The sequence below is a fragment of the Schistocerca nitens genome, chromosome 2 (genome assembly GCF_023898315.1).
Source record: "Schistocerca nitens isolate TAMUIC-IGC-003100 chromosome 2, iqSchNite1.1, whole genome shotgun sequence".
Classification (NCBI taxonomy): domain Eukaryota; kingdom Metazoa; phylum Arthropoda; class Insecta; order Orthoptera; family Acrididae; genus Schistocerca; species Schistocerca nitens.
The window spans coordinates 649,777,531-649,800,912 of NC_064615.1; the positions used below are offsets into that span (position 1 = coordinate 649,777,531).

A 23,382-nucleotide genomic window follows, 5' to 3' on the forward strand; every position below is an offset into this window, starting at 1 on the left:
TGTAAAAAAAACAATACATTGGTAGAAAGATGGCTACATAACAAGTGAAAATTATAAAACGTGTAATATCAAGGACATAGTTATGTAACTAAATTAAACAATATCAATAAAATATCATAAGACATTCACATTTGAGCGGTGAAATCCTTTAATGCTATAGTGAGTTTTTAATAATAATGACTTGAGTAAGATATACACTAGATTTGAGAGTAATATTCTGAAGCTGTTGGTTATTTTTTGATTAAAAAGTCAGCAACAGAACAAAACATTATTACAGTAATAACAACAAAATAGTACTACAAGACTTAAAAGTAATTATCACTAATACAAATGTTAATAATAGATTGAATCTATAAATATTCTTTTTCAGCTGAAGAGATTCTACGAAGTAAAGAAGAATTATCCAGTACACTTTGAAGATTGTCTCCCAACAGAGAAAGGATATATTTATGATATAGAAGGACTGACTGTCCTAGATCAATGTGATAATGATGAACGAATTGTCATTGTGTTAAGGGTTGGTACGTTCACATATTTAAATATATTTATAAGACACATGTACGTTGCATTTGTAATACTACTGAACCAGATCATTTATTACAAGCATGAGCTTTTTGCCATTAGTATAACTATAACTTTGTATTTAAAATAAGATAGTGTGACATCATACATACTGCATTGTTAAACAATGGAAAATCCATGATGAAATGTAACAATATAATGAAAGGATAGTTGCTACTCACCATATAACGTCTAACGATTTGACAACTAAGAGTGTGTGAAGTGTATGTGCAAACTTCCCACTTCTCTTACACAAGTCGACTTACTTGGCATACGCAGCAGATCTTTTCACTGGATAACCGACTTCTGGAATCTCTATAAACTTCTTCTCCAAAGAATGATGCTAGTGACAGGAACCTTAAAGACTCTCTCTCTACTTGCAAAATAATTAGGTACTCGAAGAATACTTTTCAACAACTATCAGTATATTTGAGCTTCATAAAGAACAAAATTCACACTTCACACATAAACATTAGACTTCTTGTAAGTCACTCATATTGTCTCACATTAGAAACAAATTTAAGTACATTTAGCAAAGAGCTGGCTTAACAACCATAACTCTATTACAAACAAATCGTAAAATATGTCTTGTCTCCAGCAACCCCAGTACTTGTCGGTGCCATTTGTCCGCTGCGTCTACGTTCTGCTTGCAACTGATTTCACACCTGCACACACAAACATGTGATGTGCAGTAGGTAGATTCTAGCATCCCACTCTCACATCTAAAATATTGTGAGTTTGAGATGGTAGAAGGCTGAGTGGTTTTAGAATTAATGCAGAAATTCTCGAAACACTGCAAACAGAGATGCTGAGTCACAGAAGGGAACAACAACATTATTCCCCAGATCCCTCAACATGCAAACTAAACTTATACCCACAGAAAGATCCACAATCCTCCACTTAAAAACTAGGCCCAACCTTACAATCCTACCTGCTGCCAAAGGCTCCACCATTGTTGTTTTGAACTGCAAGGGTTACCTGGCCGAAGGACTCCGCCAGTTGTCTGATTCATCCACTTACAAACCCAGGCACAGTGACATCCTTCCAGAAATCCAGCAGAATCTCCAGTCTCTCCTCACATCTTAATCCCATTCTGGAACCTCTCCACAGATGCCACCTCTCTCCTGACCCATATAACTGCCACCTCTCCTACCTACTATGTGCCTCCTCAAGTCAATCAACCCAACCACGCAGGACACCCCATTGTGGCTGGTTACTGTGCCCCCACTGAGAGAATCTCTGTTCTCAGAGGCCACCACCTTCAGCCTATTACCCACAACATATCCTCCTACACAGAAGATACCAACCACTTCCTCCACCAACTCTCCACAGTTTCTGTTCCTTTATAACACGGTGCCCTGTTCACCGCTATTGATGCCACCTCCCTTTACACTAACATTCCTAATGCCCATGGTCTTACCACTATAGAACACTATTTTTCCCAATGTCTGATGATTCCAAAACAACCACCTCCTTCCTAGTCACCAGGACCAATTATATGCTTATCGACAACTACTTCTCCTTTGACGGCATACCTGAAAAAAATCTGGGATACGACTATGGGCACCCACTTGGCACCATGATATGCCAACATATTCATGGACCATCTACAGGAATCCTTTCCTAAACACCCAGAATCCCAAACCCCTCGCCTGGTTCAGATTCATTGAGGACATCTTCATGATCTGCATTGAGGGTGAGGACACCCTATCGCCGGCTGGTGTGGCCGTGCGGTTCTAGTCGCTTCAGTCTGGAACCGCACGACTGCTATGGTCACAGGTTCGAATCCTGCCTGGCATGGATGTGTGTGATGTCCTTAGGTTAGTTAGGTTTAAGTAGTTCTAAGTTCTAGGGGATTGATGACCATAGATGTTAAGTCCCATAGTGCTCAAAGCCATTTTGAACACCCTGTCCGCATTCCTCCAGAACCTCAACACCTTCTCCCCCGTTAACTTCACCTGGTCCTACTCAACGCATCAAGCCACCTTCCTTGATGTTGACCTCCAGCTCACAGACAGCTACATCAGTACCTCTGTCCATATCAAAACTACCAACCACCAGCAATACCTCCACTTCAACAGCTGCCAACCATCACATACCAAAAAGTCCCTTCCATACAGCCTAGCTACCCTTGGCCGTTACATCTGTAGCGATGAGTCGACTATCTTGAAATATACTGAGGTTCTATTGAGGTCTTTACAGATCATAATTACCCTCCCAACCTTGTACAAATCAGATCTCCCATGCTTTATCTTTCAAGTCATCCAACACCTCCCAAAGTCTCACCATCTGGCCACAGAGGAGCATTCCACTTGTAACTCAGTACAATCCAGGACTGGAGAAACTGAATTACATTCTCCGCCGGGGTTTTGACTAGCTCTCATCATGCCTTGAAATGAGAAATGTTCTACACACTATCCTTCCCACCCGTCCCACAGTGGTATTCTGTCACCCTCCGAATCAACACAATATCCTCGTCCATCCCTACACAACCCCTGCTCCCAACCCCTTACCTTATGGCTCATATCCCTATAATAGACCTAGATGCAAGGCCTGTCCCATGCATCCTCCCACCACCAGCTGCTCCAGTCTGCTCACAAACATCACCTGTCCCATCAAAGGCAGGGCTACAGGTGAAACCAATCATGTGATAGCACAGGGTAAGGTGCAAGCACTATGCTGCATTATACATGGGAATGACAACCGACAAAGTTTTCTGTTCACATGAGTGACCACCAAGAACCTGTGGCCAAGAAACAACAGGACCACCCAGTTGCTGAGCACACCACCTAACATGACATCCTTCATTTCAGTGACTACTCACAGCATGTGCCATCTGGATCCTTCCCACAAACATCAGCTTTTCTGAATTGTGCATGTGGAAACTCTCCCTGCAATATATCTTACATTCCCATAACCCTTCATTAGTAATTATCCTTAACCATCTAGCCTCTTCCCTTTTTACTTCTCTACTTTTCCACTCCCCCCCCCCACCCCCACCCCCCCCACCCACACTTCTCTTCCCCACCCAGCATCTACCCTCCTGACTGTACCTAACTGCCCTACTCACCACCTCGGCCCTGCATGCTCCCAGCAGCACTTTAAAGTCCCCCACCCTCACATTGCTATTACTCCACCTCCCTGCCCCAGCATCCTCCTTGCCTCCATCCAGTTGCATGTCCTGCAATGCACTACTGCTCACAGTATGGCTCTAGCTGCCAGAGACTGTGGTCATGTGTGTTGTGAGTTGTGTGTGTGTGCTGTATATTTTTGACAAAGTCCTTGTTGGCTGAAAGCTAACTTTCCAACATACTTTTTGTTGTGCCTTTCTGCAAGTCAGCATCTCTGTTATATGATGAGTAGTGACTATTCTTTTCATTATAATGATACTGTGTTGTTACATTTTGATATGATGATGAAATACTGTGTCATCCTAGTACCAGTACACTGTTGCTTTTTAAAACATAGATATACAATATGCAAGGAATGTATGTCCCATCAGTTGTGTGTTAATAATCCAATGAGCTTCAGTGGTCCATCAATTGTCAATATTTCAGAGAAAGCTGATTTGAAGAAAGTGACAATAGAAAACTTATTTCAACAACTATCAACAACACTTTCCTTTTTTCTTGAGGACCAACGTGTGCAGATTTCTGGGATAAGTATTATCATGGATCTAAAAGGATTTGGATTTAAGCATCTGTTTGCTCTCACACCTTCATCTGCACTGTTGTTAACAAGATTATTTCAGGTAAAATTTTAATCTGAATGTACTTTTCATTGCATTACTTTTCATTAACAATGGTGAAAACTATTGTGTCATTACCTTCTGGTTATCGCTGTCGTGTTTCAGGATTGTTTTCCCATCAGGCTTAAAGGTATCCATGTGGTGAATGAGCCTATTTTTATTGGTTCGCTATTTTCTTTATTCAAACCATTCATAAAGGAAAAACTGAGGAAACGTGTAGGTAGAAATTCAAAAGATTTTTCAAATATCTCATATCATAAAAATCTCATATCTGAAAACACATTTTAATATCAAAATGTTAATTCTCATAATCATGTAATCAGAAACATTTTCCTTCTTTCAGATTCATTTTCATGGTACTAATTTGTCCTCACTGCATGCTTATTTACCGTATGAAATTTTACCACGCCAGTTGGGAGGAATGGTGCCTGACTTCAATTTCACTACATTCAGAAGGATTTTTGAAGAAAATGAAGATGTAATTAGAGGTAATAAATTGGGTTTTGATGCACTAGGACATCCTAGTTTAACAAAAAGAGTCTAAAGAAAATAATGCTTCACCCAGTTTCTTCAAGCTTGATACAACAAGAATACTTAGGCTGTTTTTTGGTTCTGATTTAGTTTCAAGAAGCCTGTCCTATAAATTTTTAAGCTGTGATTGTTAATACTGGCACAGAGAGTTCATTTTTTAAGTATCTCATACCAGACATTGGGTATGGACAAATCACACTATAGAGTACATACACTACTCCTCTTTTTTTTTCAAAATAAGTTACATTTGACCTGTTCACAATTAACTATTATATTCTTTATTAGACAAAACTGAACTGCATACTAAATTTCCTTTCACAGTTAGTGGAAAATTTTAATCATAACAATGATAGAGAGCCTTAAAATATAATGCCTATATGTTATTATATAGTGCCTGAGAATTTCGAACAGCTGTCTGATTCAGAATTACACGATTTAATATGAAAATGCTACACCATCAGCACACTTAGTTACATCCAAAAATATTAATCTTAATTTACTTATCACTTTATGTATATAATTCATATAATTTATCAATGTTATTCAGGCATGGAATATTGCCAACACTTTTCACTTTTTGCTATCTTGGTATAATGAAAAAGTTGCTCCCTACTTTTAATTCTATATGTAATGTTGTCGTTTACATGCACTACTTTCCCCGACCCATTTGCTTTAAACCTTTCCTATAACCTCACACCCATTTGCTCAGAAAAACACACATAGTCAGTATGGCTGGAAGTATAGAGCTGTGGCAGTTTGCTGGATAAAATGTTTGACTGCTTGATCAGTATAAGAATGCCCTACAGAAGGCAACAGATGTGTCTGAGTCTTGGTCCAGCAGATGGATTTAATGTATCAGGAAGGTTCATAACATACACTTTCCACTGCAGAGCGGATCACTAATTCCAAAAATTACTCCAAGTTTGAAAACACATGTTTATATTCATCCACATTAATCATATTGTCTCCTAAGGAAATTACCAACCTGTCTCCAGTTTCACATCACAGTCTCATTTTTCTCTTATAATATTAATGTAAAATGTTGCTTCATGACATAACATCATAATATTATTGATATCACAAATAATATTGATAAAGTTGACAAGTTTTCAGTGCTAAGAGCAAAAGATGAGACAATTCTTCCTTAAAAACCCTTTAAAATACTAATTCATTTCAAAAAAACTAAATTTCTTAGACATTCTGAATCCAACAACATTTACAACTAATGATCTTCATGTCATGGGGTACCAACCCACATTTATCACCCAGTGCACCGTCAAAAATACAGTTTACATTGTTTTTATGTAAAATACTTCCTCTTAGGAGGGACTTAAATTTTAGGAAGAGGATCTTTTTCAAGTAAGAATGATTTACTGCATAAAGTACCTCCCAGGAATCTTTAGAGCTCAGAGTAACTTACTCTGTTCTGTCTGTGTTACTTTTCTATCTTACTGGCAACAAGAAGGAAAGGCACTTTTTTCTCACAGTGAAGACTTATAAATATTTGACCTTAATTAATCAATTTCATTTTAAATATGACTCTTTGAAAACAACATGTACCCATGATTGTTTAACTCACATCATCTACACAAAAGAACATATAAAACAGTACCAGAGGATAATGTTGGTAATGTGTAAAAACTAACATTTTGGCTCTGGAAACTTCAAGATGAATACATTTTTCCAATCATATTTCCAAGAAATAGCGTGTTTTTTTATGTATTTGTTTTGCAAGAAAGGATGCCCAATTTCTTTTAAGGAAAAGAATGTACCGACAGAGAAACTTTGAGAAAAGTTTGGAAATTTTTATGTGAAGCTTGTTGACTTTCTTCCATCAATATCTTATAATGAATGATTTGATCTCATGTCATATCTCATAAAATGCTACTTAGAATATTATTGATGAAGGTATTATTTTTATTTTGCATTAATATCTTTATCAACAAATACCACGTCAATGTTTATATAGCACCTGAATATCTTGCCAAATCTCACATGAAAGGTAAGAAGTTTTGTAATGATGACCACCTGTTAATGTGAAAAAACTGTATGATATATATCAGTGCTCATTGACACTCTGTTTTGTTATAGATGGTAAAGTGAGCTGAATAGTGTCACAAAATGTTTTTGACATGGTATTAGCAGAAATTCAATACCTGAAAAGATGTGGCTGTTTATCAGTCAATTTCTTGTTGAGATGAATGTAAAATTTATCCTCAGTTTTGCTTCTTGATAACATTAAAATCTAAGGGTCTACAGAAATGATTTAATACACAATACCAGTTTTAAATGATCTACAATCTCTAATGTTCCAGGATGGAGGAAGTTTGGTTACAACAAAACACTACAAAATTATATCATGAAGTAGTAAGGTAAATTTTCAAAATGAATTTCTTTGAATATATCTTTATGCTAATTTTAAGTTAAAATTTTTTTGGCACATTGAATAAATAAACTGAATTAAACATGTAAATTATATTCAGAACTATTAATGAAAGGAATAATTTTTTGCCATTTAATTGTGATACATTTGATGGTAGAGCACTTGCCCGCAAAAGGCAAAGGTCCCGAGTTCGAGTCTCGGTCGGGCACACAGTTTTAATCTGCCAGGAAGTTTCATTTGAATATTGTATTTGCATTATTTTAAATTTCTTACATAGTAAGGTTATTTGGGCTAGAATTAAACGAAGGAAACAGTCAAGCCTGTTAAAGAACTGATCACAAGTGCGGCAGGAATTGACGGCATTCCCTGTAGGATCTTACAACTCTCCCTCCAAGTATAATTGACCCCTTCACTCACATATTTAATTTCTCATTAGGATCAGACATCTTTCCTGAACTGTTAAAAAAAATCCAAAGTGATTTCTATTTTCAAAGCCTGTGACAAAAGATAAAGTGATGAACCATTGCCACATTAAATTAATCAGTATTTTTATAAGTGCTGGACAAAACATTGTAAAATAAGTTAATAAAGTGCTTAATACTAAAACTGAATATTAACTACCGTATATACTCGAATAATCCGCGCCCTCGAATAATCCACGCACCACAATTTTGAGGAAGAGGAAACAAAATTTATTTTTTGCTTTAATTTGTTTTATTTACAAAAAAAATTGTTCCAAGATTATGATGTGTTCAAAAGTATGTATAATAACTACTGGTTTGAAGCAACGCTGCTGTACAGGTTGATACATCGTTAAAACGCAACAGATTCAGCGGAGTGCAGCTGGCCAGCTAGCAGGTGGGTGGCCAGTGGCGTGCAGCCGGCCGGCTGGCCCATTAGATGGGCAGGCGGCCGGGGAACATTATCACCACCAGCCGGGACTCTAAGCATACCTACAATAGCAAAAAAAGAAATGTGAATTATCTTGTTTAAAAATTTGTTAATATGGTATGTGCAATAAAATATTTTAGTCAATACTGGTACATTTCCTCTCTTACCACTCTATTCAAATTGTTCAAATGGCTCTGAGCACTATGGGACTTAACATCTGAGGTCATCAGTCCCCTAGAACTTAGAACTAATTAAACCTAACTAACCTAAGGACATCACACACATCCATGCCCGAGGCAGGATTCGAACCTGTGACCATATCAGTCGCGTGGCCGGCCCACTCTATTCATCACTTTCACTGTCATCACTAGCGGGAGAATCATTGTCGTCTTCACCATCTTCCCATAGAGCGTCGTCCTCTGTTCCATCCCGTGAATTTGTGATTCCACATTTTTTGAAGGATTTTTCCACCAGTGGTTGCGGAATGGAGTACCATGCACTTTTCACCCATTCACAAATCTGGGACAAATCCGGCCATTGGATTTTTCCACTAGATGTGAACTTATGGTTTCCATCAGCCATCCATTGTGTATATTGCTGTTTAAGTGCAGCTTTGAATGGCCAATTTATACACATATCTAGTGATTGTAGGATGGATGTTAGACCTCCAGGGATAATGACCAAGTCAGTTTTCCCTTTTTGTAATTTGTCTCGCACTTCCTTAGTTGTATGTCCGCGGAAGCTGTCCAGGACCAACATGTTGCTTAAATTCAGTAACGCACCAGGATGATGTTGCCAAACATGTGTCACTCAGTAAATTATAAGTTCATTGTCCATCCACCCTTTCGGATTCGGTCTCACTAATACTGGTATGCCTTTTACTGATATTTTCAGAATAGTTTTCCTTTTAAATATCACGTAAAGTGGTAGCTTTCGTCCATCACCAGTTAGTTTCTTGAAGCTGCATTTTATTTTTTCGCCAGTCATGAATACAACTCTCACTCATGTCATACTTTCTTCCTGCTACACAGTCTCCAATATTCTTGGTTTCTTCAATAATTTTCACTTTTTCTTTAGCAGTGTACAAGTGATAACGAGAACTTGTAGCCATAATTAACAAGTTTGAAGACGTTAATACTTCACTCCTAATGTGCTACTGATGCGTCACAGCCTGAGGCTGCAAACAATGCAATAGTATAATGGGATGTATTGTTGGAGTTGGAGCAGTACCATCAATGTTTCGAATAATCTGCTCACCCCAGTTTTTCGCCCTAAAATTTGGGAAAAAACTTGTGCGGATTATTCGAGTATATACGGTAATTCCCAGCACAGCCTCCTCTGCAGCTATTTCTAAGGTATTTGCATTTCAGTGTTACTGTTATAATTGGACGAATAATTAAAGCATATAGGACAACATGACTATTTATGGGACAATGTTACTTGTGGTGAAAGACGCTTGTGTGGTCATAAGGGAATCACTTACTGCACTTTATTTCCCAATGCCACCTGATTGCTGAGCTAAAATAAACTGCGAGTAAAATGGATGTGGAATTGGGCTTCAAAAACTGCCTACGGCCTATATACACAAATGCAAACTTATCTAAGTTTTTAAAAATTCTGCCAGTTGATACCAATTAAAAATTTGAATCATGGTTGTTGGGTGCTATGGCAAACTATCTGATGGAGGTATGTTCAGAGAATGAATGTTGTAAAGAAAACTTGTGAATATAGAATGTTCATTATTGTCAGGAAATGTATGTTGAGCTACTGTTTGTCATTTCTTAGAGAACTTTAGCAGACCTTTTTCTTACAGATGCTTTGACAGCAGCTAAAGTTATAAAATTATATGCACTCAATAGCAAGAAACTTGTCAAATGTGTGTTTAGGATAATGATGAATTACTAAGGAAGAAAACAGATACATATGTCCATGTTGTTGATCATATATTTATGTGCATTTGTCTACTGCATAATCACCATCATCAGGGAAAGACACAGTGTTGAAGCTGACAGTTTTCTAATACCACTGACATCTGAACATAGGTATTTACAGAAATTTCGTATCATGTTCAGAGAAGTTTAAATTTCTTTTGTAAAATGTGTGACCAGAAAGTGTGTTACTGACTAATCTTTCAAGAGTAATTTATTTGAAGTTCAAAATTTTGGGCCCTTTACTTTTATGTTCATATCAGCTCATTGTAAACAAGATGAGTTATAAAGCAATACAGTTACACTTCTTGAACCATATCTCTTTGCCTTTTCATTTCATAACCTTGAAACTGCACTACAGATGTGATATTCAACTAATCTCTGAATAGTTTAATTTTGTTTTTCAGTTGTGCCATTTCCATGAAGGCAAAAGCAATACGAAGAAGTTATCAACAATATCTCACAAGCAATAGCTGCCAATGAAACCCCGTTGCTTGGACCTTCACTGGATTTCCATCTGCTGAGAATGCTTACTGCAAACACACACACACACACACACACACACACACACACACACACACACACACACACACACACACACACACACACACACACACATAGATGAGCCAAGTCATTATGATCACTGCCCGTGATGATAAGGAAAACATGTAAGGGGAGATAAAATGAATGGTGTGCCATTCTCATGATGATATGAGGCAAAAACTGGGAAATCCATAAGTGACTTTGATGAAGGACAGATTGCTGTGGCACAGAGCCTGGGAATAAGCATCTTTTAAATGAGAAATATGGTTTGCTGCTCACATGCTACTCTCATGAGAACTTATGGAAAGTCGTTGAAGTGTGGTGAAACTATGAGCACACAAGATTTTGCAAAAACAGACATAATGTCTTATGAGATAACAGCAATCAGTGATTTTATAATGTTACTTAAAATCCGTCTTGATTGCAAATTTTTTTATTATTCATATGAGCGGTTTCGGTTCATTCAGAACCATCTTCAGATCTGATATTTCAGTTACAGGAGTAACCCGTCCAAATCCAGCAGCTTTCACATGCTATGTCACATTTTGCAAAAACAGACATAATGTCTTATGTGACGTAGCATGTGAAAGCTGCTGGATTTGGACGGGTTACTCCTGTAACTGAAATATCAGATCTTAAGATTGTTCTGAATGAACCGAAACCGGTCATATGAATAATAATAATAAAAAAAAATTTGCAATCAAGACGGATTTTAGGTAACATTATAGCACACAAGATGTTGACCAGCTGCACCTCAGTGCAGAACTTGTAAATCTAGGTTTGTCCACTCAGTAAAGCAGGACAGCAGCAATCTGTGGCAGATTTGGCAACAGACAGTGCTGGTACAGGCGCAAAAGTTTTGGAGCACACCGTTCAGCACACATTGTAGTACATGGGTCTCCCCAGCAGACCATCCCAATGATTTCCTTTATTGTCCCAACAATGCTGTCAATAATAATTGCAGTGTGCATGGAATCATCAAGATTGTACTGTGGACCTATGGAAATTTGTTGCTTAGTCAGATGAATCATATTTCTTGTTACATCATGCTGATTTTTGTATCTACCATCAACCATGTGAATGGCTGCTGGAAACATGTATTTTGCCATGGACACAGGCTGGGGGAGGGGTTGTGAGCGACAAGTTATCCTATGAGGAACATTCACCTGGGAATCTGTGAGACCCGCAGTAGTAATTGCAGGCATCATGGCAGCTGTGGACTAACACAGGTATGGTCCAATAAGACATGTCGAAACATATCCTGAAAATTTTTACACAGGAAGAAGATAACAAAAGAAATGAACTGTCAAAATTTTAGCTGCTAAGAGGCACTGCTGGTATTTTGTAAAAAATGTTGAAGTTACACATTTTTACCACACGAAGAACAGCTTATAACAGCGGTTTGTACAGCCCTGCCCACCTAGCATGCGACTCGGCGAATTCACGCATTGCCGTGTAGCGGAATTATCCAGAGTTCACAGACACCAATTCTAAGCACCTAAAGCCTGGTTTACAATGGAGCAAATGGAAGCAAACACATGTGAATGAGCATTTGCAGAAAATCCACTACCATTCGCTTGTATACGGCTAGAATCATTTATACCAGAGGGAATGGAAGGGAACAAAAGGTAGCAGACATTGCATATGAATGCTGTGTTATTAGTTTTTAGTTTTTGAGCTAATAGTCAGCATACAGGATACAACTCTACCTTGTTAGAGCACAATGTGAAACTTTGCTATGCAGTGAGGATCATTTTACACAATGAGCGCACTGTTCTTGGCAGAGTTACAAAACAGCACAGGGAAGGAAGACTGTAAGTGTCTCAATTTGTATGGAAGTGTGACATGCATGGAGATCATGCACTTTACACAGAATTGCACCTCCATCTCTCCTTAACATTGGTCCAAAAGTTTCCTTGTATGTCGGCTGCCATTTTTCCCTGGCTTCTCATTACCATTGAGGGGAAACTTATATACAGGAGACTAATTACCGACGTCGAGCATCATCTCAAGAGGTGACACAGCTAGTGTGTAAGGTCTAATGGTCATATCCTTTGACCTTTTTTTTCTAAAACAAAAATGGTCTAGTGGCAAAGCATGATCCAGTAAGCATGGGATCAAATCCTGTTCAGACCACAACTTTTCACTATGATTTTTTACTGAGAATTCACTTCTCACAGATGTTGGAGTGGCTACAAAAAACATGTGGTTTGGGTTCCACATTAAACTGCAGGTCTCCATTTTATGATTAGACATCTGGGGAAGTTTAGGGTGTAAGTAGCTGCAGTGGCATCCAGTTGAAAGATGCAAGAGGCATAATGGGTACACCAAACAGAATTCTCTTTTACTTGTGGTTGTTAGCTTGTTTGCTCTGGTGAATAACTGGCTTAAACTGTACACACATTTTTTGAATAACTTCATATCAACAGTTCAATTCTTGCACATGTAATTCTGACAAAAGTAGCTAACAGAGAAAATAAAATCAAGGCAGTGTTTGAGGTCAAATATGACTTACATCAATAAGGACTTATAATTTGTTGAAATGAAATGTGTCTTGCAGTACTACATTTTATAACAATTCCTGTAGGCCATTCCTTATAATAATGTTTGAATGCTGTACATTTGACTATCAGTGAAACAGGTCTTTGTTTATTCCCTGTAGTTGTCACAAAAATGCGAAGTGTCTAGTGAATGACAAAAACAAACATTTTCCTTGCACCAGGCACACCAGACAAAGGAAAAATTGATGCAATCAGGTACTTCACAGTAAACACTAGTTTTATTTAGACAGAACTGGGATGGAGTCATAAATGGCCCCAGCCATTGTTCTGCATATTGCGCTGCATACTAGGTATACTTGATCAAATTCGTAAAGCATGGCAAAGAAAACCGGTAATGCACAAATGACTGGAGCATAAAAACACTGTTCAGCTGGTAAACATGAAATCAGAGAGAGGTATCGGAAATTAGGTTGTCCGATAATTTCCTGAAAAATGCTTTCCACTGTCAAAAAAAATTCTTTATCGAGAAGTTGAATCGCATTAATAGTTCCAGGCAGAATCCACATTACATCTACAGATTTTTCGTCGTCATTCACAAAAACCAAGAATCCAACAAAAGCAATGAATTAGTTTCTGCAGCTGGTAGGAATACGTTTTGAATAAAATGTTGAAAATTATTCTTTCCCATTTTTCCAGATTTTGATATGTTGATTACAAGATTTTTGCAACTAACCAGTCCATTTTTTATTTTTGGTCCTAATTTGCCTTGTGGTTCTTGAAGACTGATATACAGCTGCAGAAACACTAAATCACTCATACTTATCACTGGCATTATCATTGCTTTCATTGATTGGACAACTGACTCTGAAATGATAAAGTGCAGTGTGCATGCAGTTCTTTCACGAAACCTGACTGACCAGCATGATAAACATCAGTTGCGGGGATAAAAGTTTCATCTTTACATCAGCTACAAATTTCTCTATAGCATTGTCTATCACTGGCAGCTGCTCTACACATTTACATGACGTAAATTTGGTAAATTGGTGACTTTCTGTCCTGTACAATTTCTTGAACCTGTGTAGCGAGGTTGACGAAGCCGGGAAATTAGCAATTTTCATGTCAGATGCAATTCGGAGGGCCCAGTCTCATAGGTCTTGATTGGTAATGGCACATAGCCTCTAACGAGCAGTTCTAAATCTTTTGAACAGTTTTTCATTCAGATTGTTTCAGGTTTCTGTTTGTTGCGTATTTCTTACTTCATGTAATTCATTCCTCCATGTGCACAGTTCATGAAATGAAAACTCTTTTGCACACTATGTAACTTCAATTGTTTTTTCCCTCCTTCATTTAACCATTATTCCACTGCCTTTCCTTTGTTGCTGAAAGCTGTTGCAGTACGTATTTTTTTTAGGCTTGGATGGTATTCTTCTTCAGAAGTGTTACTGGCACAACTAACATCATCTGAACCACAGTTCATGGAATCATCACAGTTATTTCCTATTTCTTATTGCGTATCCACAGTTTCAAACAAAATGTTGATATGATTCGAATGAATGTCCAGGAAATCAACTAACAAATGATACTTATATACATCCTTAGGAGAAGTAAGTGATTTCAGCTGGAAACCATATTCTTCATATTTCATCATTGCTAAATTGAGAATATTAATTGGATTCGACATTTCTGTGAAACTGGAAGAAAAAAAAGGTACTATTAGCAGGCATGCCTTAGGAAAGCACAATAAATATTAATTCAGCTTTATCTGTATTCTCAATACTTACAAATACTGCAAAAAGCAGAGAAGTCACTTGAGTGGCTAATTCAAGAGAACAGCAACTGTGTACTGTAGTGTCAGAGTAACTATCAATGAACAATAATCTGAAATGTTCTTTACAAATTATGATCGAGTTGTGTCATTTTCCCTGTTTACAAATGTACCACCGACTTCAGCTGTGTGTGTGCCTAGTTGCACATGTGCGGTTGCTGCAGCACCAGTAGGGGTGTACGTTTCCACTGCCACCATGTTTTATTGGACTATTCCCTTGTAAGAGAAGATTACTGCAGAGTACCTAAATTCCATCATGTCTGATGTTTTACCAATGGTAATGGCTTCTTCCTAGGCTAAAAGTCTTCATCACAAGGCCAGAATCATATTACAGTGGTGAGAGGAGAATGACAGTGAACTTATGTTGATGTTTTGGATACCAAATTCGCCTGATGTGTATGCAGTAGAACATATCAGGGACACAATTGGCTGCTAGTTCCACACCCACCATCCACAGGCATATAATTTATGGGAATTGTGGTGACTTGTGCATAGATATCTGGTGCCACATACCTCTGGAAACCTTCCAATAACTTGTTGAATCCTTACAATGCAGAATGACAGCAACTAGTTTGAGGAATCAAAAACAGTTTCTGACCAATGATACCCACAAAAGAGAAAGTATTTTACAGTGTGATAAATTATACTCAATTTTTGTGTGAATACAGTTGTTCTAGACACATGTGAATAAAATTTAGCCACGTATCCTTCTCTCAAAGTATTTTGTATTATATGCTCTTCTGTGAAATAAACACTTGACACTTAGAGAAAAGCAACTGCTCTCAAATGATGATGTGATTTTCAAGTGGCAATGTCCAATCTCTTCATACAGTGAGATAAGTACTGCAAATTGTTTAACTTCTCAGTTAATTACTCAGCCGCTTTTTTGCTTCACTTCCCAGTTTTTCAGATATCTAAGAATACCTAATATAATATGTATCTATCTTACACATATGCATTTGGTGATTTACTGGCCTACTGGGGTGTAACTTTGGTTAACAAAGGTGGATGCCATTTTTCAATTACAGTGATACAGAACAGTTTACATTGATTGTATCAGAGTTGAGGTTCAATGTGATCAAGCAACTGGAAGATGGTTTACACTGACAATCTTATGTTATGTTTAAACAAGTTGTATGCCAGTATTTTGTGCTACTGCTGGAATCAAGCTTACAAAAGATTATTGAGAGTGAAGCATGTTCTAGTAGTTTCCCATCAAAAGTGCCTTGCATGCTATGTGCAGTGGCACATAATGAACTGCTATAAGACTAATAAAATTTGAGGGATGTTCTTTGTGATTTTATGAATCTCTTTGTGGATGAATTGGTGCCCAAAGCAGATATGGTCACAACTGCATGCATGGATAATACAGCCCATGCTGCTGTGAATGACATTATGGTGGGAGAACCCAAACTACCATGGTTAAGTACAGCTACAGCAGGGAGTCCTGATGTATGCAGTGTGGCAGCACAGACACAAGGCACACAGGCAGACATCTACGGGACAGTTGGTGAACAAACTATTCAGACTAAAAGTGCTAGGCTGAAGAGGCATACTGACAATGATGAGGCAAGAACAACCAGAAAAGTGGAAAGTGTTGTTGGTACCTCAGGCATTTTGTCAATGCAGCGAGCCAGTGCACAAGCCCCTACATGTACCCAAATGTGAGGAATGGGTGCTAGTAGGCATGCACACTTGTCAGGATCTTCCACAGCACCTAAAATGCAGAAAGAACACAATGGTATCAGCTGTTATGGATTCCAGTTGATTATCTATCAAAGATAGAAAGTAGACATTGGTTCATCCTTTTCTCTTAGCTGCCAACAATCCTGCAGTCGGAATCGGAACATACAGGAAGAAAATGCTAACCCTGGAACTGGGTGACAATTTCTGCGCTACATGGATATTTTTCATTGCTGAAGTGACTGGACCACTTTCAGGACCTGATTTTCTCCAACATTTTTCGATTTTGCCTGATTCAGTGCACAAATGCTTAGTGCAAATACCTATCACTCCCAAACTCACTATCATGTCAGACTGCATACTGTGCAACTCCGTCACTTTTGGACACATGAAGATTTCTGGGCCTACCGCATCTTCTGCATTGGTCATGCAACAGTCACGATCATCTCAAAGTTGAGGCCACACAAGTGTACTATGATAGAAGACACAGGGCACTTATTTGCACAATACAATCAAGCATTTGGAGTTGAGAGAAACCTACAAGATACTCCAAGCATAAATTTCTGACATAAGACTGTGTTCTGTGGAATGGTCAATAGCTCATGAATTACAAAATGAAAATGCTTAATTCCGAATGAAAATTTCCATGTCACAAAAAGAACTGGACTGCACACATGAACAGTTATTCAACTGTTTTAACATCTGCACTGCACAGCTACAGCATCAAATGGTGGCTGAGCTTCTTGCTCCTCTTCCTTCTTCAAGGCAGTCTGTGTCAGGCAATGACCTTGGCCAGCACCTGCTGCATGAATTTCCTGTGCTGAAAGAAAGCAACAGAAGTCATTCCACTCAACATTATATTTGGACAATACCAGGTCCCTGTGGCTTTCAGACTTTGTTGCTTGCCTCCCGATTAGTTATCTACAGAAAAATAGTAAATTGATAATTTGATCGCTGAAGGAGACGTATCAACATCACATAGCATGTGGGCAGTTCCATTGCAAATGGTAAAGAAGAAAAATGGATCATAGAGAATCTGTGCAGACTACAGGGGTTTAAACACACACACTATTCCTGACTGGTACCCAGTTTCTCTGATAGCAGACTTTAATGGTAACCTAGAAGGGGCTTGCTACTTAATTGTTATTGACAGTGCTAAGGTGCCCTCATAAATACACTCCTGGAAATTGAAATAAGAACACCGTGAATTCATTGTCCCAGGAAGGGGAAACTTTATTGACACATTCCTGGGGTCAGATACATCACATGATCACACTGACAGAACCACAGGCACATAGACACAGGCAACAGAGCATGCACAATGTCGGCACTAGTACAGTGTATATCCACCTTTCGCAGCAATGCAGGCTGCTATTCTCCCGTGGAGACGATCGTAGAGATGCTGGATGTAGTCCTGTGGAACGGCTTGCCATGCCATTTCCACCTGGCGCCTCAGTTGGACCAGCGTTCGTGCTGGACGTGCAGACCGCGTGAGACGACGCTTCATCCAGTCCCAAACATGCTCAATAAGGGGACAGATCCGGAGATCTTGCTGGCCAGGGTAGTTGACTTACACCTTCTAGAGCACGTTGGGTGGCACGGGATACATGCGGACGTGCATTGTCCTGTTGGAACAGCAAGTTCCCTTGCCGGTCTAGGAATGGTAGAACGATGGGTTCGATGACGGTTTGGATGTACCGTGCACTATTCAGTGTCCCCTCGACGATCACCAGTGGTGTACGGCCAGTGTAGGAGATCGCTCCCCACACCATGATGCCGGGTGTTGGCCCTGTGTGCCTCGGTCGTATGCAGTCCTGATTGTGGCGCTCACCTGCACGGCGCCAAACACGCATACGACCATCATTGGCACCAAGGCAGAAGCGACTCTCATCGCTGAAGACGACACGTCTCCATTCGTCCCTCCATTCACGCCTGTCGCGACACCACTGGAGGCGGGCTGCACGATGTTGGGGCGTGAGCGGAAGACGGCCTAACGGTGTGCGGGACCGTAGCCCAGCTTCATGGAGACGGTTGCGAATGGTCCTCGCCGATACCCCAGGAGCAACAGTGTCCCTAATTTGCTGGGAAGTGGCGGTGCGGTCCCCTACGGCACTGCGTAGGATCCTACGGTCTTGGCGTGCATCCGTGCGTCACTGCGGTCCGGTCCCAGGTCGACGGGCACGTGCACCTTCCGCCGACCACTGGCGACAACATCGATGTACTGTGGAGACCTCACGCCCCATGTGTTGAGCAATTCGGCGGTACGTCCACCCGGCCTCCCGCATGCCCACTATACGCCCTCGCTCAAAGTCCGTCAACTGCACATACGGTTCACGTCCACGCTGTCGCGGCATGCTACCAGTGTTAAAAACTGCGATGGAGCTCCGTATGCCACGGCAAACTGGCTGACACTGACGGCGGCGGTGCACAAATGCTGCGCAGCTAGTGCCATTCGACGGCCAACACCGCGGTTCCTGGTGTGTCCGCTGTGCCGTGCGTGTGATCATTGCTTGTACAGCCCTCTCGCAGTGTCCGGAGCAAGTGTGGTGGGTCTGACACACCGGTGTCAATGTGTTCTTTTTTCCATTTCCAGGAGTGTACCTATGGCTCCATTAAAAAAAACCACAGCTCTGACTACACCCTTTGGTATCTTTGAACACAATATTATTCTTCTGCCCTGCAAAACACTTCACAAACTTTACATGCATGAGGTGCTGCACAGCCTGTCATTCTTGTTCTGTTACATGGATAACTTGACAGTATTTTCAAAAACAATAGAAGGGCACATCAAGCTTCTATATACTTTGTTCTGTAGACTGGAGTGCTATGGTGTAATGTTTAATAAGAACAAGTGTGTTTTTGTAAAAGAAGAAGTAAAGTTTATTGGCTACACCATATCAAACCACGGTATCTCATTGCTCCCCAAATAAGTGGCAGTCATTGTAAACGTACCTCCTTCTTCCACATTGAAAGGCCTTAGACGTTTCCTTGGGATATTATATATTATTACAGAAGACACTTTCCACACTTGGGATCCGGCCGGGGTGGCCGAGCAGTTCTAGGCACTACAGTCTGGAACAGCGCGACCGCTACGGTCGCGGGTTCGAATCCTGCCTCGGGCATGGATGTGTGTGATGTCCTTATGTTAGTTAGGTTTAAGTAGTTCTAAGTTCTAGGGGACTGATGACCTTAGAAGTTAAGTACCATTGTGCTCAGAGCCATTTGAACCACACTTGGGAGACCTGCAGGAGCCTCTTAACAAACTGCTCACTGGTAAAAATACATCTGGCAGCAAAAACTTCCATGGACTCCCAAAGCTACATCCACATATGGCGACATAAAAATGCATTGGTGAATGCTACAGCATTGGTACATCCTGTTCAGAATGTACCAGTTACCTTGCAGATTGTCAGACAGTGCTGGGCACAGTTTTACAACAATATGTTGCAGCCAAATGGCAACCCTTGGGTTTCTTCCAAAAACCTGTCAGTGCACAAGAAACAAAGGAATGTGTTTGACAGGAAACTCATGGCCATATATTTAACTATCAAGCATTTATGACCTTTCCTAGAGGGACAGATATTTAAATTTTTCACAGATCACAAATCTCTGACTTCCTTATTCAAACATGTTACTGACCGCATCAGGTTTGGTATTCCTCAAAGTATTACAATGGATGCGGTAGACAGTTTGAATGCCAACTGTCTGAGTAGCTCCTGAGATTATGAGGATGCAACCACACCCTGAAAGCAGCTTTAGCCTGCTGTGCAGAATCTTGGACAATGACACTACTGTTAATACTTCTAGGACTCCACACAGTAATTAAGGAAGACTTATTATGTTCCTCTGCCTAGTTAGTCTATGAAGATCAGGTGAGAACATTGGGCGAATTTTTCTCCAGTATATCAGTTAGGGAATATGCCACATTTTTACACAGCCTGCAAACTTATGTGCAATTCCTCAAACCTATCAGTCTGCCATGACATGGAGATAAACCCATTTTAATCCAGAAAGACTTGTTCAAATGCTACTTTGTACAGATAAGAGAAGCCACTGCAGGACCTTGTCTTTCTCTACCACATTTGAGGCTCACCAGCATACTCTAAAACATGACCATACAAATCATGCAATGAAAGAGCCCAATTGTTATATTCCCCACATGACATTTCAACAAGGATAGAAACTTAGTGACCCTGTCAAGACCAAAAAGACAATGGCGTTTGTGCAGTTTGGTAGGCAAGTGCTTAAGCCCGGTCCACACGCAACGATCTATCTGCGCAGACATTGGCACAGATGTCTGACATGCAAAAGATCGCTGCAAATGGGGTGTGTTCACATGACACAAACCCCAATCTACTACTCGCCCGCCATCTGTCGGTGTACAAAAGAAATATCAGTGGCAAGCGACTACGCTCCCCATAAACGTCAAAAACTTAATTCAGTTATTTTGAAATATAGAAATGGAGGAAGTTCTGTTGTGGTCTGTGTTCGCAACTTGTGTTGCAAAAAACATTCAGACCAACCACAGGAAACAGAGAAAGCGGTCAAAATGGTGTAGACAGTGGCTGCTAAAGCGAAAGCAGTTTTCTCACCTACATTTACTGCGAGAGTTGCAGGGCGAACCTGTTTTGTTTTACATTACCTCGTGTTCCATTTCCTGGCACATTGACACACCAGTTTCATCTTCAATTGTATTCCTGCATGGTCTTGGCGTTTCTTGATCACTAAGAAAGCCAAGCAGATCAAAATACCATAACATTGGCTGGCATACTTGATCTACTCCTACACCAGATCTTCTAGATTTCTGAACTTCGGATAACTCTTTTCGGTAAACAGTTCGCTGACAGACTTAATTTACTTGACTTGCCTTCATGAACTCATCCTTCAGGACAGCATAAATAGCTTCACATGTGTTGGGTATTATTTCACTCAACGCTTCTTTCAATACTGCAGTTGAAAATTCCACATCCTTGTAGCTCCCTCCTGTTGCTAGGAATCTTAATGTTACGCCAGCCGTTTATGAGGAGAAATTGCCCTTCTCATACAAGTATTTTTTTCTCATAATATGAGGGTTTACAAGCTTTAAGAGATAATTATAAGTTTCGACATCCATCTGCAAATAATTTCGCCAGTTCGCAACGAATTTTTTTTATATTTTTATTACTGTTTCTCTGTTTGCCGAGGCGTCAACTGCCCGCAATTTTTCAATTAGAGCATTGTATGCTGCTGTCTTTTTGTCTCGGTCACAATATTTTTTACTTTTAATCTACCACAAACATGGGTGGTTTCTATATATTTCAATGAATTCACTTACAAACTCTCGAGAACACTGACGAGTATCGGCCATTTTAATGCCCTGTGCGCACAAATACAAACACTAAACTGAGCAAACAGCTGTTTCGCGCCAGATTTGCGGCGATCTCCTGTCCACACGCTCCAACTTGTCTGCGCAAATGTGGTTTGAACCCACAGATTTGAGAGGTTTCGCTCAAACCTCCAACTCCAACTTCCAGGTTTGCACACACCTCAGGTTGGTGCAAATCTTCTGTCCACACGCAACGATCTGTCTGCGCAGATGTGATGTGCGCAGACATTTGCGCAGACAGATAGTTGCGTGTGGACGGGCCTTTAGTCGACACCCGATGGTCTTGGTGGCCCCAGGGTTTCAAGTTCAGTCCAGTTGGTTTACCTGACAGACCATGTGTGTGTCTTGATATGAAGCGAGTGGAAGCATTGATTCATGAGTTAGTTGTATATAAAAATGAAATGTATGTTTGTATTGAACAATATGACTTATGTTCTTTGGATACACATCTCTATGTTCACTGTATCATTGTTCTATGTATACTGAGTAAATGTAATCAAGTGTTGACTACTATCACAATTGAGTGTGAGGTAACTGGAGGAACAGTTCCTCCTTGTTTGTAGTCTGGTTTGTGTGTCTTGCAGTATTTTGAATTTCTCTGTTTCATTTTCTAGTTAATCTATTGTAATTTGGAGTTCTCTTATATCTTCCTTAATTTCTAAAATCCATTTGATGTTTCTCTTGCTATTCCACAATTTTTCTATTATTATCTTACTAATTCTGTTCTCTGGTGCTCTCATCCGATGTCCAAGTAGTGGGATGTGTTTTTTCATGATTGTGTTCATTACCACAGTTATTTTCTTACAGACTGTTTCATTTGAAGCTATTACACATTGCCTATTTACTTGATATTGTTTATTTATGCATGTCCAATTTATTTTTCTTTCTGTCTTGAGTAGTCTGTCAATTTCTGTTGTATTTGTTGTTTTGGAGATGATTTCAGCTGCATATGTTATTTTTGGTTGTTTAACTTTTTATAATGTTTTAATTTTGCAGCTGTTGATAGACTTTTTTGTTGTACCAGTATGTGGTTTTGGTAACGTAGTTTGCTTTCTTCAGTTTTTTATTCTACATTTCCATGGCACTTTCTCATTTAGGCTCTATGTTATGATTTCCTCTTAATATTTAAATTTATCAACAACTTTTATTTCCTATTCTTCAACTGTAATTTTGTTTGCAAGTGGTGGATCAATCACGATAATCTCTGCTCTTTCAAATGATATTCTAATGCTGATTTTTGTGTTATTTCATGTTGTGGTTTAACTTGTTGCCTGGCTTGTTGACCATTAATGCCTGGGCCTTAGTCAGCCTTTGACAGTTCGCCCGTGCATTAGCGGCAGGAGCCTCACATTGCATGACACTCTTTGTTACTGTTCGTTCTTTTGTGAAGTTTCTTCACAATGCTTTGGAGAAAACTACAAGT

At 39.6% G+C, this 23,382-nt stretch overlaps 1 protein-coding gene across 5 annotated transcripts in view; it reads left to right on the forward strand.

Annotated features, from left to right (window-relative positions):
• The window catches only part of LOC126236761 (clavesin-2-like), a 600,452-nt gene that overhangs the window by 568,406 nt on the left and 8,664 nt on the right, over positions 1 to 23,382 (forward strand). Inside the window, exons 5-11 of one of the 5 annotated variants that reach the window (XR_007544982.1) lie at positions 371 to 521; positions 4,119 to 4,312; positions 4,415 to 4,525; positions 4,653 to 4,797; positions 7,156 to 7,212; positions 9,928 to 10,156; positions 10,450 to 11,030. Coding sequence is in view for 4 of the 5 variants with exons in the window: in XM_049946312.1 (XP_049802269.1) it covers positions 371 to 521; positions 4,119 to 4,312; positions 4,415 to 4,525; positions 4,653 to 4,797; positions 7,156 to 7,208 (654 nt within the window). In the remaining variant the exon portion in view is untranslated. Of the gene's footprint in view, positions 1 to 370; positions 522 to 4,118; positions 4,313 to 4,414; positions 4,526 to 4,652; positions 4,798 to 7,155; positions 7,213 to 8,024; positions 9,908 to 9,927; positions 10,233 to 10,449; positions 11,031 to 23,382 lie in introns of those variants that run through there. The other 4 variants (XM_049946312.1, XM_049946313.1, XM_049946315.1 and 1 more) reach the window with 4 other exon arrangements.